The sequence below is a fragment of the Balaenoptera borealis genome (genome assembly GCF_965194805.1).
Source record: "Balaenoptera borealis genome assembly, chromosome: 13".
Classification (NCBI taxonomy): Eukaryota; Metazoa; Chordata; class Mammalia; order Artiodactyla; family Balaenopteridae; genus Balaenoptera; species Balaenoptera borealis.
Window position 1 is genome coordinate 106047813 of NC_138870.1, and position 18017 is coordinate 106065829.

Genomic DNA, 18017 nt, shown 5'->3' on the forward strand with positions numbered 1-18017 from the left:
GTATATATTTTTTTCAGATTCTTTTCCTTTATAGGTTATTACAAGATATTCAATATAGTTCCCTGTGCTATACAGTAGGTCCTTGTTGGCTGTCTGTTTTATGTATATATGTAGTGTGTATTTGTTAATCCCAAACTCCTAATTTATCCTTCCCCCCTCTCCCTTTTGGTAATTGTAAGTTTGTTTTCTATGTCTGAGTCTGTTTCTGTTTTTTGTAAATAGATTCATTTGTATTATTTTTTAGGTTCCACATATAAGTGATATCTAATAATATTTGTCTTTGTCTGACTTCACTTAGTATGATAATCTCTGGGTCCATCCATGTTACTGTAAGTGGCATTACTTCACTCTTTATGGCTGAGTGGTATTCTGAGAATTGACATCTTAATATTGAGTTTTCTAACCCTTGGAAATGGTATTTCTCTCCATCTAGTTAGGCATTTTTTCATTTCTTTAGGCAGTGTTTTGTACTTTTCACTGTACAGGTTTTGTATATCTTTTGTCAAATTTGTCCCTGACTCTTTAAATGCAATTGATGTTTGTATATTAATCTTGTATCCTGCCAGCTTGCTAAACTCACTTAATAGTTCTAGTAGCTTTTTACAGGTTATATAGGATCTACTGTGTATACAGTAAAATCATGTATTCAAATAAAGACAGTTTTGCTGCTTCCTTTCTCATCTGGATGCATCTTGCTTCTTCTCGCCTCGCGCTGGCTAGAGCCTCCAGAATGGTGTTAAGTAGAAGTGGCGGGAAGTGGCGTCCTTGCCTTGTTCCTGATCTTAGGCCAGTAGCGTTCAGTCTTGAACCATCTAGTGCTGTGTGAGCTGTAGGTTTTTGTATTTGGCCCTGTCAGGTTAAGGAGATAGACTCCTAGTTTGCTGAGATTTATTTAATCAAAAATGGATATGGGATTTTGTCAAATGCTTTTTCTGTATCTATTGAGATGATCATGTGGGTTTTCAGTTTTGGTCTATTAAGATAGTTACATTGATTGTAAAATCAACTTTGCATTCTTAGAATAAACCCCGCTTGGCCGTGATGTAATTTCCTTTTATATGTTGTTAGATCTGATTTGCTAAAATTGTATTAATTTTTTCGTCTGTGTTCATGAGGAATATTGGTCTTTAGTCTCCTGAAGTATCTCTTTCTGATTTTGGTACGAGGTAACACTGGCCTCACAGTACGTTGGAAGGTGTCACCTCCTCTTCCATTTTCTGGGACAGTTTGTGTAGAATGGGTATTACTTATGTTGACAAAAATATTAATCAGTAGTCAGTCTAAGAAACAAATGAAGAATTTTATTTTAGCTAACCTGAGGATTATAACCTGGGGGACAGTCTTTCAGAGGCTCTGAGGACCGTTCCCAAGAGGTAGGGAGGAGACCAGTATAGGTGTGATTTTGAAGGGGTGCGTGCAACCAAGCACACAGCTATTCACAAGGAACAGATGCCTTAGCTAATGGTTTAGTGCTTTTCTAAACATGGGAAGAAGCCGAATACTGGGTTTATAAAAATTTTCTCCTGAAAATATCTAACTATCTGAGGACCAGTTCTGCCAGTTTTCCCAGAGCACAAAATGCTTCATCCTGATCTTCCCTGAATTCCTTTTGGGATGTACTGTGCAGTGGTTAACGACTTGATTCTTGTAGAACTGGAGGGTGGACAACATTCTTTATGTTACAGTCCCCTCCCTTTCAGTCTTAATTTCAACCAAGGTTTGGGAGGCACTTGGTGACCATTTTGTCCACGGTGCCAGGACTGCTCATCCCCAGCTCAGACGAGAACTTCATTGCTGGGCCACTCAGTGTGCTGGCCTAGGCCCTGTTAACAGTAGCCCAGAGCCTCTGGACCAGCTGTCCCTCTAGTCATTTATGGTCCAGGAAATGGTTCCCTCTGGCTGCTTCTTCCCACATCTAGAGTTACTCTGTTGCAGTCATTGAGCTTATGGAACTATGTATTTGGTCAATCGTTTCAGGTCACCTAGTCATCATTATTTTTATCGGGGGCTCAGTCACACATTTGGTAATGCAGGAAACAATAATCTTGTTGTTAGGAAGAATAGGAAGAGTACAGGTAATAGAGCTGGTCACACTAATAAGGTCATAAGTATTTAAGCTAAGAACTCCCATTCACTGCAGCCCAGAATCTCCCCAGGTCATCTGACCTGTCTGTTCTGCACCAATCACTGTCTTTAAGGGAAACGACCCATTGCCCTGTCCATAAAGTCCACCAAAGATGTCTGCACGTGCACAAGGTGAGTGGTGGGTCACCGTGACCCCTCACGGGACTGAGAAAGGAATGTTATCTTCTAAGGAGTTACATGGCTGGCTCCAGAAGGAGAAAAATCAGTCTTTGGTTGAGCAGGTATTTCTGCCATGGGGGAGGTCAGGTTAACACATAACGCAGATGCAGATGCACACTAGTGAGGAGGGAGGAGGCCAAAGGGCAGAGAACAAGTTTATGTTTAGATTTTTCTTGTCTTGCCTTAAAATATGAATTTCATCACTTCTTTCTTAAATGCTTGGTAGAATTTACCAGTAAAGCCTTCTAGGTCTGAAGTTTTCTCTGTGAGAAGCTTCCTGACTACAAATTCAGTTTCTTTAAGAGATTAAGAACCCTTAGTTTCTTGCCGCATGGACTCTGGTAGTGTGTGTGTCTTTACGGATTTGTGCGTTTCATCTGAGTTATCTAATGTATTTGTGTGAAATTGCTCATGATATTTCCTTATTGTTCGCTTAGTGCTTGTAGAGTCTTTGCTGACATTACCACTCTCGTTCCCAGGACTGGCAACATGTCTGCCCTTTCTTTTCCTGTCAGTTTGGCTAGAGCTTTGTCGGCTTTACTGATCTCATCGAAGGACGGACTTCCAGCCTCATCAGTATTCTCTCGTGTGTTCCTGTCTCTAGTCCATCGGGTTTTTGGGGGGTTTTTTTGGCTGCACTGCATGGCTGGTGGGGTCTTAGTTCCCCAACCCGGGTCCACGGCAGTGAAAGCCCATGTCCTAACCACTGGGCCACCAGGGCACTCCCAGTCCATTGGGTTTTGCTCTGGTCTTTATTACCCCTGCTGGACCTTTAGGTTCTAAGCTTCTTCCTATCACAGACAGTGAAGCAATAAACATTCTTACATCTTTGTACCATGATGTTAAAATACAGGGAGAATTGTCGTCTTTGCCATATGGGGTCTCCTCTTGGACAACAGTTTGTACCTAGGAAAGTTTCCTTTAATTCCTCTTTTCTTTCCGTTCTTTGTCCTCCTTTGGAATCCTTGTCTGTTGTTGTGTTAGTTCCCACCCAGCTGCTTTACTGTTCTCTCATGGTTTCCATCTCCTGTGTCTTCGTCTTGTTTTCTATTTTAGTAAATACTGCTAGTATTTTACCATCTAGTGTCTTGCTGTCCTTCGGATTAATTGTGTTAAGGAATTTTAAGCGTCAGTTTCTATTCTGAGCTATTACATTCATTTCCTTTTTGGCATTTCTTGAGATAATAATTTTTTTATTCAGCCTATTCAGGAGATGGATATTTCGACTGGATAACTTTCTGTCGAACCTTTCTTATAGGCCCAAGATGAAAAACGTGGTGTTCTGTGTGGTGAATTCCTTCCGTAATGTGCTCCAAGGATTTACTGGGAAACGTTTGGCTCGCGTTTTCATGCTGTTTTCATGCTGTTAGGGGTAAAGCACTGGGCTGCAGGTTGACGGGGTGTCTGGTTTCCTGGGCGTTTTAGAGTCTCCATTATGGTGACTTCCCACTGGAAGGTTTCTTCCTCTGTAACTGATCTGCTTTAAGTTGTTTTTTCTTCCTAGAGTCAGCCTTGCTAAGTCCTAGGAGGGTCTTTTCCGGTTGCTGCTCCTCTTGAGTGGAGTTTATTGTATCCCAGGGGTGATGGGGCTGCCTGGAGCCTGGGGCCCTGCAGGTGAGGCTCCCGTTCCTTCTGGCCCCATACACGCCCCCAGAACGCTGCGCTGTGGGAACGGGTCCTGACGGTGACCTGCATTTTCCGGAGATCCGCCTGTGGCCGGAGTTCTGAGGTGGCGTGAACCAGCTCTCGTGCCTTTGCTTGTTTGAGGCCAGATGCTCCTTACTGAGCATTCTTTTCTTTTGTGCTTTGGAGCTTTGGTCATCTTGTTCCATTGAAGGTGGAATTTTATTTTCCATTTTTTGTTCTTTTTGTTGTGTTAAAATACAAGAGAACAGGGACTTCCCTGGCGGTCCAGTGGTTAAGACTCCACGCTTCTACTGTAGGGGGCACGGGGGTTCTATCCCTGAACAGGGAACTAAAATCCCGTTTGACGTGTGGCAAAGCCAAAAAAAAAAAAAAAAAGGAGAACAGGCCCACAGTGGAGTCGCTTATACTGAGCCCCACGTCACCAAACTGAGGTTTCACTGAATTGCAGTCTCGGCTGTCTCAGAAATGGAATCGTGAACCAGTCAGCCAGGAACCCCGTGACCAGCACTGGCGGGTCGTCTCCCTGAATGACCCCTGCCGTCCGCTCAAGGAGAGTGACCTTGCCCCAGCCAGCCCGCCTTTTCGCCTGAATCACTGCCCGTCCCGCCCCTCCTGCCTGCAGAAGGCGTGCGTTCCTCACATCCCCTCAGAGCCCTTCTGTCTGCGAATGGGATGCTTTGCTGCCCGATTCGAATCAGTTTTTGCCCTAATAAACTTAACTTTTTCTTTTTTTATTTTATTTTTGGCTGTGTTGGGTCTTTTCTGTAGAGATTCCCCATCTTCTCAACCATTATGTCCATCTTTAAATCTTAAATGTATTTATAACAACTGTTTTGAACTTCTTGTATGCTAATTGAGTATCTAGTTCATTTCTGGGTCTGTTTCTTTTAACTTTTCCCCTGAGGATGCTTCTTATCTTCCGGCTGTTTTGCTTGTCTAATAATTTTTTAATTTATTTAATTTTTTAATTTTTGGCTGCGTTGGGTCTTCTTTGCTGTGCGTGGGCTTTCTCTAGTTGCAGCGAGCGGGGACTACTCTTCGTTGCGGTGTGCGGGCTTCTCATTGCAGTGGCTTCTCTTGTTGCAGAGCATGGGCTCTAGGCGCACGGGCTTCAGTAGTTGTGCCTCACAGGCTCTAGAGCGCAGGCTCAGTAGTTGTGGCACACGGGCTTAGCTGCTCCACAGCGTGTGGGATCTTCCCGGACCAGGGCTCAAACCCGTGTCCCCTGCATTGGCAAGCGGATTCTTAACCACCGCACCACTAGGGAAGCCCCAATACTTAGCATTTTTAACATGCTTCAGTTTATTTTTTAACTGTTGTTCTGAATAAATTTCACAGGAGTGAATCTTTACCATCAAAGTTACTTCCCTATTGATGCAGCTCTGACACTTCACAGGCTGTATTTTCTCTTTTTTCTACTTGTCCACTTTATACATTAAAACAGGAGTATTCCCAGAAAGGAAGGCGTCCCTGCTGTCCTGACAGGTGTTGAGAGTTTTCTCGTAAAACTCCTGCTGGTGCCTCCAGCCCGGTCTCGTGTGAGTGTTTGTTAAGGGTCCCAGGGTGCTGACCCGCGTCACTCTCTCCCACAGGACCACCAGCAGACGGTGTCACTTTGCACTTGAACAAGCTGTCTACTTGGGCGTAAAAGGTATTAACTTTTGTGGGATGACGGTGTTACATCTTCCCGGAGTATTTTTAGAAGCATCACGTAAAATTTTGTGTAAACCAGTCTCTTCATTTATACATTAGAAGTAAAACTATGTGATACCCAGTGTTTTCCTTTCTACTGGGGACGTTCAGTGTTTTCTTACAATTTCAGCTATGTAGAAATGGCATGCTTATTAAGTTATTAAAAATAAAATGATTGCACTCTGCTTTCCCTCCTAAACGTAACTCATTTTTGTACTTACAAATAGACAAGTAAATGGCTTTGTTGCAAAGAATATGCAGTGCCGGCACTATGCTGTAGGTGAGAAGCAGTGCACAGGGCCAGAGAGGAGAGGAACACACAGACATGGATTTCTCCAGGACTAGCTGCCTCTATTTATCTTTCTTAAGCTTTTCAGTAATGTCTACCTTCTCGCTTTTTCTTGTTTTAAAAGTGTTGTTTCCAGAAGAAATCATTTTACAGTCTCCCCAAGTGACATGGAATTGGAAACACGCACAAGACATCAAAAACCACGGACAGCCCACCTCCAAGGTATTGCTTTATTTATTTTATTTTTTATTTTTTTGGCTGTGCTGGGTCTTCGTTGCTGCACATGGGCTTCCTCTAGTTGCAGCGAGTGGAGGCTACTCTTCCTTGCAGCGCGTGGGCTCCTCATTGCAGTGGCTTCTCTTGTTGCGGAGCACGGGCTCTAGGCGCACGGGCTTCAGTAGTTGTGGCACGCAGGCTCAGTAGTTGTGGTGCACGGACTTAGCTGCTCCGCAGCATGTGAGATCTTCCCGGACCAGGGATTGAACCCATGTCCCCTGCATTGGCAGGCGGATTCTTAACCACTGCACCACTAGGGAAGTCCCAAAGCTTTCTTTTTAAGCCATTTTTCTTCATGATTTTTCTAGAATAGGAAAGCCTTGAAGGACCAAACTAAGCACACCCCAGAGGAGCAGCGGGCGGGTGCCCAGGACACACCAGGGCCGTGGGCCTTCGCCACAGAGACCGACGGGCTCGGTGAGTCTGGGGACCAAGCCAGCTCCTGCAGGACTTGGTGGGGGGGATCTCGGGCAGCCGAGGGGACATGTGTTCTGACCTTCCTGATGGTGGGCTGCTCTTGTCCACCTGTTAACAACCACTCTTAACACCTCGGTGACACTGCACAGGTGACACGGGGAGCGGTCGGGGTGGCCTGCGCTTTGGCTCTCAGCCGACTGTCCTGAATGCGAGTGACGCTGGGACGGGTCGTGAGGGGACCAGCCGTGACCTCTGCCGACCCTGTCTCTCCCCTTTGACGCAGTCAGCGGAGCCCCGAAAGCGAGAGAGGAGTTTTTCAACCCCCTGCTCAACGAAAACCAGAAGTTGGCGGTGAGGAGGATCCTGAGTGGAGACTGCCGCCCGATCCCCTATGTGCTCTTCGGGCCTCCTGGGACTGGGAAGACGGTGACCATCATAGAGGCTGTTCTACAGGTAATGGCGGGCGGGGACGGGGTCGCGGTAAACAGCTGTGTGCGCCTGTCATCGGGAAGCGTCGGTTTAAACCATAGATGAGAACGTTGGAAAGAGTTTGAAAAATCCCAGTTGTTTCATATTTAGCAAAGTTTGTTATGTGGCTATAGGACTTTAAGAGCTCATTTCCTAGGTTTAGACAGGAATCACTCCACTTCAGAATAGAAACTGCACAAGTGTCTGGCGCCTCCATCGAGATTTAAATTGAGTTGTGGACATTGTGTGTTCAGTGTCCTGCGTCGCTGGGGACTCGGGTCGCCCGTGGGTACCCAGACCCGGGCAGTTTAGGGTCCGGGAGATGGGGACTCCGCCACCTGCACACAGTGGCAGGGCCAGGCTCAGACGCGTGAGGGGTGACGTGGGCCCACGCAGCGAGTCCACGTCAGGAGCCCTCGCGGGTGGGCTTGGCACTGGCCGCTGACCCGTCCCCTTTTGCCTCCCGTGTGTCCCGGGGAAGGTCTTCCACGCTCTGCCGGACAGTCGGATCCTGGTGTGCGCGCCCTCCAACAGCGCGACCGACCTCGTGTGCCTGCGGCTGCACGAGAGCCAGGCACTGCGGCTGGGCGCCATGGTCCGCGTGAACGCCACCTGCAGGTTCGAGGAGGTGAGCGTCCTCCCCGGACCTTGTCCCGACACCACACCGGAACACGAGGGCTCTTTCCTTCCTGAACGTTTAGTGACGTTCTGGGCGTTCCCAGCTTTGTTAAATGCTGCTGCGACTCTCTTATTTTTCCCCAAAGGTACAGTTGCTTTTTGGTTCTGTTGGTTTGCTGTAAAAGCTCCCAGTTTGGTTAACAGACGAGATTGAATCTAGAAAATGTATGTGGTTGTTTTGGGGAAGGATCTGCAGGATTCTCTGTTATATTCATGGTTCCAGAGTCTGTAAAACGTGGACTAAATTGATAGGAAAACATAAGACGTTTTGATATAAAGAACAATCTTAATACTGAGTCACAACTAAGAAGTGGCAGCAGGATGAGGTTATCATTTAGAATTCCATTCAGCTTTGTGATTATGTCCAGTTTAAAGAAATGCTCAGTAACCTGGCAGGTGGCCTGCCCCCCACAGAGCATCACAGAGACCATCAGGCCGTATTGCAGAGACGGGGAAGACATCTGGAAGGCCTCTCGCTTCAGGGTGGTCGTCACCACGTGCAGCAGCGCAGGGCTCTTCTACCAGATAGGGTTGAGGTGGGCTCTTGGGGCGTCCCGGGCGGAGGCGGGGAGGAGGAGGTGGTGTGTTCGCGGGAAGTCGGGAGGTGCCCGCGGGCACGGGCAGGAGCAGGGGGGCAGGCGCCCCGGGCAGCGAGGCGAGGCCTTGCTGGGCAGGACACGTGGACAAGAGTGACCCCAGGAACGTGCCTGCTCTAGAGTCGGACACTTCACACACGTGTTTGTGGACGAAGCGGGCCAGGCGAGTGAGCCCGAGTGCCTCATCCCCCTGGGGCTGGTCTCAGACGTCAGCGGCCAGGTGAGGCCCACGCGCTGCGGTCGCCCCAACCTTGGCCCCTGCCCGCCACACACCAGGGGACTCACTCTGAGGCCATCCTGTTCGTGCCACAGGTCGTCCTGGCCGGAGACCCCATGCAGCTCGGGCCGGTCATCAAGTCCAGACTTGCCATGGCCTATGGGCTGCACGTCTCTATGCTGGAGAGACTGATGTCCCGACCAGCGTATCTGCGAGACGAAGATGCTTTTGGAGCCTGTGGTGCCTACAACCCCTTGTTGGTGAGCTTGGACCCCACGTGCTCCTTGTTGGGATTCGAGCAGAGGGGCCCACATGGGAGCTCACCACCCTGTGTCCCCCGAGCCACACCCAGGGGCAGGGCCCAAGCAGCCCACCCTCCTTCTGCCACCACCCCCAAAGTGCACCTGAGGCACTTGCACCAACTCCACGGTCCCAGGAACTCAGGAACTGCTTCCAGGGTTTGCTGAGGGGCTCCCTGGGGGGCCGGCCCTTGCAGGCAGTGCCAGCCCCTCAGTAAGAGAGCTTCAGTCTGTGTCACTGTGGGAAACGGGAGGGAGCTCTGGAAGTTTACCTGGAAGAGAAGGCAGCGTGTCTCCGGTCTCCCGACGTACTGGTGAAAGTGCCAGTTCCTGGATTCTCAGCCGACCTCTGATGACACAGAGGGATGGGCCTCAGGGTCTGCATTTCAGGAGCCCCTAGCACCCTGGAGCTCGGGAGCTTTGTGTCCATGGGGTCCCCTGTTGAGGTGAGCCAATAACATTATCCTCTGGGCTCTCCCAGTACAGAGACAAGGAGAGGTTCCCCTCTGGACTTTAAACAGCAAGCCAGGTGCGGTGATGGTGGGCAGATGGTCAGGGCAACTGCCTGGGGCCTATTCCGCGTTCCAGGTTGTCAGCCCCGGGCCCTTTGCCCCTGGAGAACAGGGAGGGCACGTGGGCACAGGGCGGATGGGGCGGCGGGCAGGTGTCCAGGCCAGCACCGCGGGGCCCGGCCCAGCCCGGCCCAGGGAGGAGCCGCGCTGCCGAGTCGGGTTTGGGGTTTCGATCAGTGTCTCAGAGGCTGGACCCGTCTTGGTGACTGAGTGGAAGTTTGTCAGCAGGAGAGTCCCGGGCCTCTGGCCTTCTCACCCCAGGAAAAAGGAAAGACTAGGATGAACTTCCCAGCCAGTTGGCGGCAGGAAGCAAAGTTGTCCTTGCTCCCCGTCCTGGGGCTTCGTCCCACGGCGCCTCGGGGGGCTGGCTGTGGGTAGCCGTCCTGCCTCGGGGCCCAGGGCTGCTCTAACGGCCGGGGTCGCGACACAGGGAATCAGGGTGCAGCTTGCAGACAGCCTGCAGCCCCGCACAGGGACACTTTCTCTCCTGTTCTTCTCTGTCAGAGCCCAGTCGTCCGAGGTGGAGGTGCCAAGAGCGCTTCCAAGTCCTGCGGAGGTGACGGGGGTGGGCATCACGGGCAGGGCCACCCGGGTGTGACTCGAGGTGACCAGGCACCTTTCCCCTGGAGGCACGTCGGGTGCACGTGCTGGCTCTGGCCCTGGACCTGCCCCTGCTTCCTACCTGCAGGTGACGAAGCTCGTGAAGAACTACAGGTCCCACTCAGCTCTGCTGGCCCTACCGTCCAGACTGTTCTACCACCGAGAGCTGGAAGTCTGCGCAGACCCCAGGGTGGTGACCTCCTTGCTGGGCTGGGAGAAGTTACTCAGGAAGGACTTCCCTCTCATCTTCCACGGAGTGAGGGTGGGTGTGGGCCAGGCTCGGCAGGAGGGCGACCCCTCAGTGCTACCCACGGTTACACGTGTCCTGGTTACCATGTTGAATCTGGTCCTTAACCCGGCGTCATTAACCCAGCATCTCCTGAGAGCTTGTGGTGGGCTTGCTCCCTGCTGGTCCCGGGGGAGAGAAGCCAGTGAGGAGGGGGCTCTGCCCCCGCAGGACCAGCCCCTTGGCACTCGGGTGACGGCACAGCAGGCCCCGGAGGGGGCTGGCCCGAGGTGGGCATCGAAGGGGGGCATCCTGAGGGAGTTGACAGGGTTGGTCGGGGGCTGGGAGGTGAGCAGACCTGAGGAAGCTCCGGCCGCCGCCCCACCCCTTCCCCCTGTGATTCGGTGGTGTCGAGTGGGAGGACCGATCCTGGGGACAGAGCCTGCCCTCCCGCAGGCCTCACTGGGTCGGGGGGTCCCCAGAGGGAGGTGTTAGATGCCCGGTAGCGCTCACTAAAACCAGGGAGTTTGTACTGGGAGTTTGGTGGTTAGAACCAGAAGCCAGGTTTGGCGTGACCCCCTCCCCCGCCAAACTCTCCTGCAGAATTGGGGCTGGAGCGGTGTCTGCCCGTCCTCTCAGCAGCCTGCCTTCCCGGGAACAGTGCTTGGCCCCTCGACCTTTAGCTTGGCCCGCTCTGTCAGCGGTGGGCTCGTGTGTCCAGGTGGGGCTTGGGGTGTCCATCCTCTGGATGGAGGCAAGTTGGAGGAAGAGGGGGCTCTGTGGGGAGACCAGCGTGGTCGCTAGGCACGAGGCCCCTCCAGGAATGCCGCTCCCCCAGCCTCTGCTCGAAGGCGTCCCAGGTTTCAGGGGCAGCAGAGCAGTCAGCCAAGGAGGGGAGGTCCGCCCGAGAGCACCCACGCTCCCGGTGGAGGGACAGCCTTGAGGAGAGGTCAGCTCTGCCCACAGCAACCCATGTGTTTCCTGCGAACTACGTAAGGGTCACAGTAGGCTCATTCGCGACAAAAACTGGGTGTAGAAGGGAGTGGCAAATGTGCAAAAACGTTGTGTAGAAGGAAATGGAGACTCCAGATCCACTGGATAACCTACCATGGAGCTGTGGAGATGGAGGTGCTCGGTGTGAGAAGAACAGAGTCCAGAAAGGTCACCTTATTTAGTGGGTGTTTCTCGGGGGCCTGACCGGGTACTGGCTCCATTCTGGGCCCCCAGAAGAAATGAGGTGAGGCCTCGGGCCGGCTCGCGGGGAACGGCGGGCTCCACTCCCACCGTTGGAGCAAAAGGGCACTGCCGTCCGGGTGACAAGGCTGCGGCACTGCCAGGGCCCTCGCTCCCCCGCAGGGCACTCTGTCCCTGGAATGAGACCTCCAGGTGTCACCTATATGCTCCCCTTGTCAGCCCCTCCCCCAGAGCTCCAGAAGGACCCCCATCTGCCTCACTGCTCTGTCCCCAGCCCAGGGCATCTCGCAGAGGGGCCCAGTCGAGGGGGCAGCTGAGCCCCAGGAGCGCCCAAGGGGGGCCGGGCCCAAGGCCACTGGGGTCTTGTCCTAAAGGAAGTGCGGCCGGGAGCTGGGAGCCTGCGCCCAGACGGCAGGGCTGCAGCCAAGCCTCGGGTTCTGACCGTCTGGCCCCTTCCAGGAGAGGCACCGGCCTTTGGTCTACTTGGAAGACCAGCTTTGGACTTTATCTTCACCTGTTTTCTGCTTCATGAATTTCAGCTTTCTCTTGACCCCTTCCCCTCGCTGACTTGCTCATCTTTGCTTCGTTTGTTGTAATTCCCGTGAGATGGACGCTTGGCCCCTGTGCTCCGTGTCCTCCTCACAGGGGCTCGGGTGGCCGCGCCCTCCCAGCTCTGCCCTTCCACGTGTGTCTTCGTGTCCGTCGAGGTGCTTGTGACTTTATTTTCCTTTTTGACCCAGGAGTTCTAAAGAAGTATATTTCCACGTGGTTAAGATTGTTTGGGTGACCTATATTTTACTTCTAATTTTATTAGGTTCTGACCAAGAACAAGGGCCTGTAAATTCTGCTATTAAAAATTTGTGGCCAAATAGGTATCAGCCAGCCGGCCGCCTCCCCCAGTCCACGAGGTCTGCTCTCGCCAGGACGCAGGGGCATTTTGGCAGGGGGTGGGGTCCCAGTTCACAGACACGCCCAGCCAACCCTCCTCCCCGGGCATCTGTGCATCCAGGACGAGTCCTTACTGCTGAGCGTCCGTCTGTCCTGCTGGAACACAAGTCTGCACGAGAGCAGGGCTTCTCTGTCTCTGCTGAGTCACCACCCTGACGTCTCCCCTAATTCATAGGTCCTTCACAAACTCCTGTCGAGAAAAGGACGTTTTGTGACGGACGTGCCATTCTCTTGTCTTCCTGCTAACGCAGGGCGACGAAGCTCGAGAGGGGCGAAGCCCGTCGTGGTTCAGCCCTGCCGAGGCCGTCCAGGTCATGCGCTACTGCTGCCTGCTGGCCAGAAGCATCTCCAGCCCGGTGTCCGCTGGCGACATCGGCGTGATCACGCCTTACCGGAAGCAGGTGTGGGTCTGCTCCAGCCAGCTCCTCTGCGCCTTCCTGCCTTCCTCGGGGGTCTGAGGAAGGAAGGTGGACACGGCGCTCTCTGCATCTGTGGGGTGGGGTGGGGTGGGGTGGGGTGGGGGGCGGGGGCTGGGGACACGTGGTGACCTCACCTCGGCGCGCATGCGGTCTCTGGGTGTGAGAAGGCCCATCCCCTGGGTGCTGAGGGAGCCGCCTCTGGTCCCCGCCCTCCAGCCTCTTGTGCTGGCAGGAGCTGAGCTTTTGTCCAAGTACTATATGTTCCTTTTCACAATTTCAAGTTGCTTCTCCTTCACTAGCACCCTCTGGAGATCTTCACACACCCCCAGTCTTGCTCAGCTCATCAGCTGCTCCCCCCTTCAGGACCGTCCCCCCGTCCTCTTCCTCCTGGCCTTCCTGTTGTGGCCACACAGCCTGGTTCCTGTCATAACCACTCAGGCCCCGGGGGTGGGATCCCCTGGATGGGCGCTCTCTCCCCGCCAACCCCAGGGGGCGCTCTGGCCCCGCCCCCACTCTCAGAACAGGGAGTCCTCACCTCTTGATGCAAAGCCCTGCTCCTGGGGGGTGCTGCCCCGGCCCCGTACACCCCACCTGAGATCGGGGTTTGTGCTGTGAGCAGCTTCGAGTTGATGAACCGAGATCAGGGGTTGAAAGGCCACGGGTGCTCAGTGGTTAACGTTCAGCTTACGCTGTACGATGTAAAGAATGGTCAGATGTGTGAAATTTTATCTTTGATCTCATCTCGTTCAAAGGTGGAGAAAATCAGAATTCTTTTGCGAAATGTTGATCTGATGGATGTAAAGGTTGGATCCGTGGAGGAGTTTCAAGGGCAAGAGTATCTGGCTATCATCATCTCAACTGTAGGTACCCCTGTCCCAGGGGCCCACGCCAGGCTGGCTGCCGTGCGGGGCCTCCCGGGGGCAGGAGGGGCCTTGGGCCGCCACCTCGAGCAGTTAACTGTAGGGTGTTCTTCTTGACAAAACAAAACGAAGAAGTACAGAAACCCAGGAAGAAGTAGTTAAATGTTGGAGAAGGAAGGCTGGGATGTGGAAGGGGCGGGATTGGCAAGGAGCCTGCGGGCCGGGAAGGGTGGCTCGGCTCTCGGAAGTCTGTTCTTCTCTTTAAAATTCCCTTTATGAACAGTGCATGTTAACTGCAGGCAGGTTGGGGAGTTCAGGTAGGAGGAAAAGCAGCGTTGCCTCAAACCCCACACCCGGAGGTCACCCCTTGGTGTTTGGAGTATCCCCTTGGGTGTAGACAGAACGCGGTGAGGCCTGCTCCTTGCCCACTGTCTTTCTCTTCTTTGACCACAGATGGAGTCATACTGATGTTTAACGTTTTTAAATGCTTTTATATATTGAGTTTCCACACCGAAAAATTTTAAACACTATTTTTATCCATCTCTGTGTTTCTGAGGTGCGGTCAAATGAAGACATATTTGAAGATGATAGATATTTTTTGGGATTCTTGTCCAACTCAAAAAGATTTAATGTTGCAATCACCAGACCCAAAGCCTTGCTGATTGTGGTGGGAAATCCTCATGTTCTTGTCAGGGTGAGCTGCGGCCCAGGGCTCAGGGAGAGGGGCCCAGTGGGGCAGCGGGATGGCTGTCAGGTACAAGCCCCACCCCTTTGTGTGTCATCAGGATCCGTGTTTCGGGGCTTTGCTGGAGTACAGCATCGCGAATGGGGTTTACACGGGATGCAACCTGCCGCCCGAGCTGCAGCCCCTGCAGAAGTGAGCACTGCCGTCTCCTGCCCCTGCGGGCCCTGCCCCTGGGCTGCGGCCACCCTCCACCCGGTCCTGGGATGACATTTGGGGTCAGCGCCTCCTTCCTTTCACAGCTTAATGAGCAAACCTCAGTGCCCCTCGTAAGACCACCCTGGGAAGAGGGGGCTGCCAGCCCCCCGCGGTGGTCCCTGAGCGCGAGCCTGAGCTGTCACGGGGAGCCCCACTCACTGGACCCCGCATTTCCAAGTCTGCTGCCATGGCCGGGTGTGCGGCCGCCCCTCTCTGCCCAGCAGAGCCCCTGCTGAGAAGCGGTGGCCAGAGGCCGCGTTCCACGCCCCGAGGGACGCCATCTGGGCTGCGGCCTGCCTAGTTTCCAGCCATGGCCACGGGCCTGGGGCCCCTGGTGGGACGTCTGCTCTCGCTGCGGTCAGCTCCGCACGCAGCCTGTGCCCACCCCTGGGCAGTCCCTGCAGCTGTCACCGAAATAAACGCTTGAGTGGGACACTTGCGTGGCCTCCGCGTCCAGTGTTGGGGGTGGCGGTCAGGCTTTCACATGGCCTCCAGGCCCTTGAGCCACGTTCACTTCGCACACCAGCTGTGTGAAGCCTGGGGGCTCTGGGGGTCTTTGCCCAGGGCTGGGCCGGCAGGGCAGGGGTGGGGGTCAGCATCCTCCCCCGCCTGCATCCTGCTGCAGCTGGGCGGGGCCTGTATCCGAGTCTTTGGAGGTCACAGGCAGGGCCACAGAGACCTTCCCGTGGGTGCTGCAGAGGTGGAGGGCGTGGCGGGAGGGACAGGGCAGACAGTGTCCGCACCAGGGGTCCCAAGGCCACCCCAGGACCCTAGCACCCGCCATGACTGGCTGCCCCCAGCCCTGCTCCTCAGGGCCCTGTCCCTTTGCCGACAGCTGTGAGCGCTGGGAACGCCGTCTCCTGGCTCACAGGTGGGGGAGTCGAGGCCCCGGGGGCTCAGCCCGGAGCCCACTGGGGCCCCCAGGCCTGGGGTTGGGCTCTCCTAACTGCGGACACACCACAAGTGGCTGCTGTGGGTCAGTTGGTGGGGGAAGGGCTGGGTTCAGAAACAGAGCCAGTAGCTTGTCAGGACACGAGAAGGTTCTGGCCTTGGCCGCGTGCGTGGGCTGCCAGGACAGTTGCCAGGTCACTCTGAGCAGCCTCGAGCCCCACCTGGCAGAGTCTGAGTGGAAGTCAGGGTCCCGCTGAACCCCCTCGGTCTGCATCTCCTGCCCGCTTGCCACCTGGCTCTGCCCCCTTGGTCTTCTCCGTGACCAGGTCCCAGTCCAGCCCACTCTGCTTTGCCATGCCACCTTCTCCAGAGCAGGGTCTTGGGGGCCGGGCCTCTGACACCAACCGGTGACAGTGGAGACCTAGAAATTCCGGGGGGGAGCCAGTGTTGGCTGAGTACACGTGGCTGGTCCCACCCTCCATCCTTGGTGGCAAGTGGCGGGATTTGGTCACCACCACGTGCCAGGGCAGGAGCTGCAGGCAGTAAGGGGCTGGGCGGGTATCTCAGTAAGGGGCAGTAAGGGGCTGAGCGGGCCAGGGAACATCTCAGCAGGGACCCAGAGGTGTGTCTGGGGTGGCAGTACTCAGGGCACACCTGTGTGCCAAGGGCAGGAGGGCGCTGCACAGCCTGGCTGGGCCAGAACAGGCAGGAGCCCCCATGTGACCTTTGGATGGGGATGGGGTCCGGTGCCCAAGCAGGGACCTCTGCTGCCTGTGGGCAGAAGCACACGGTGCCTGCCCGCCAAGGGTCAGAGTCTGTGGGAGGCCGAGCCACCTAGACCAGCATGGACACCCTGTGGAGCAGAGGTAAGAGGCGCCACAGGGGCTTCCCTGGTGGCGCAGTGGTTAGGAACCCGCCTGCCAATGCAGGGGACACGGGTTCGAGCCCTGGTCCAGGAAGATCGCACGAGCCACGGAGCAACTAATCCCATGCGCCACAGTTACTGAGCCTGTGATCTAGAGCCCGTGCGCCACAACTACTGAGCCCACGTGCCCCAACTCCTGAAGCCTGCGTGCCTAGAGCCCGTGCTCCACAACAAGAGAAGCTACCACAATGAGAAGCCCACGCACTGCAACAAAGAGTAGCCCCCGCCCGCCACAACTAGAGAAAGCAACAAAGACCCAAGGCAGCCAAAAAAAAAAAGCGCACCGTGGGTAGGTGTGGCTACACAGAGATCCCCTAAATGAAACTTGGAAATTGTGTGTCCCGCCCCTCGTTCGTAAGTCATCCAAGCTTTTCACTCTTTAAAGCTGCTCATGCCCAGCGTCTTGTAAATGTTATCATTTTAAAGTAGAACAGTCCCAGCAGCCTTTTCAGCATCTCCGACAGATTCAAAATGCCATTGCAATTTGACGCTCGCCCTCGTCCACTTAAAAAGAACCCCAGCAAGCTGTCCTTTCACAGCTGTAAACATCATGTTTTTCCTCCTTCCCACAGAACGGCACCCCAGTGCGGAATGTGCTGGGTTGAAAGTTATGGCGTCACAGAGGGTCTGTTCTCCCGGGCACACGGTGGGCTGTGACCTGCCTCCCCACCCAGCCCTGCAGGGCTGGCTGAGAGCTCTGGCCCACGAAGGGCCAACAGAAGTGCCACAGGGCTCGAGTGGACCAGCTTACCAGCTCCACTTCCTCCGCCAGGTGCCTGGGGACCCCAGGGCGGTGGCTCCAGTCTCCAGAGTGAGGGGGCCGGTGGGGCAGAGCTCCCAGCCCACCTGCTGTCCAAGTGTGGGGTGAGATGACCCTCCGCCGTGTTGTGCCATGGCCTGTCCTATCCAGCACCCTCGGCTGCTCCCAGACAAATACCTGGAGTACATCGAGGGGGTCGTTTGTCCTAATCTGTGAGACCATGCGGCCAGACCTGGGAACAAGAACTTCCTGTGTTCTCAGAATCGTTAGGTATGTACTCGATCAACAAGAGGCACAGACATGGCGAATTTTCGTAACTGAACGTCGAAGTAGAATTGGAAATGCGTCAGTTAATGAGCAGCCCATCTTCAAGGGCGAACATTACTTGGGGTTCGCCCAAGTAATAAGACAGGGTTCAGCGTTAGGCTTTTTCCTATTTTTCGTCTTCATTGATATGCGAGCTGATAAAACGTCACCTAAATAGAGATGAGAATGAAGGTTTTGCTGTAGTAATGTCCCTCAACCTTCCAAAGTCCTTCCATGTGTCAAAAGCCACATGTCAGTGGATCAGCACGAGGAAGGGCAGGCTGCCCCCCTAATGCCATCCTGCCCCAGAGACAGGATTTGGGGAGAGTAGCCACCCAGTCTGGGCCGGCCGGGGGTGAGGGCCGGCGCAGCCCCTGCTGTCCACCCCTGCCCAGGGGGCAGGGAGGGCGGAGCTCGGAGCCTCTGCGGGATCGGAGCCCCTAACCAGGTGTCACCTCCCCACCCAGGCCCCTTTCTGGGATGAGGACAGCGT

At 54.3% G+C, this 18017-nt stretch overlaps 1 protein-coding gene across 1 annotated transcript in view; it reads left to right on the top strand.

The window, feature by feature from the left end:
• LOC309609398 (RNA helicase Mov10l1-like) overlaps positions 1–14801 on the top strand; it is a 35129-nt gene extending 20328 nt beyond the window's left edge. Inside the window, exons 10-23 of the mRNA XM_082350823.1 lie at positions 5544–5602; positions 6057–6154; positions 6517–6625; positions 6909–7078; positions 7575–7721; positions 8186–8307; positions 8488–8587; positions 8680–8844; positions 10144–10317; positions 12675–12824; positions 13595–13702; positions 14259–14396; positions 14488–14579; positions 14687–14801. Of these exons, the coding sequence (XP_082206949.1) occupies positions 5544–5602; positions 6057–6154; positions 6517–6625; positions 6909–7078; positions 7575–7721; positions 8186–8307; positions 8488–8587; positions 8680–8844; positions 10144–10317; positions 12675–12824; positions 13595–13702; positions 14259–14396; positions 14488–14579; positions 14687–14717 (1663 nt within the window). The 3' untranslated portion in view covers positions 14718–14801. The remainder of the gene's footprint in view (positions 1–5543; positions 5603–6056; positions 6155–6516; positions 6626–6908; positions 7079–7574; positions 7722–8185; positions 8308–8487; positions 8588–8679; positions 8845–10143; positions 10318–12674; positions 12825–13594; positions 13703–14258; positions 14397–14487; positions 14580–14686) is intronic.
• Positions 14802–18017: the final 3216 nt, after the last annotated feature.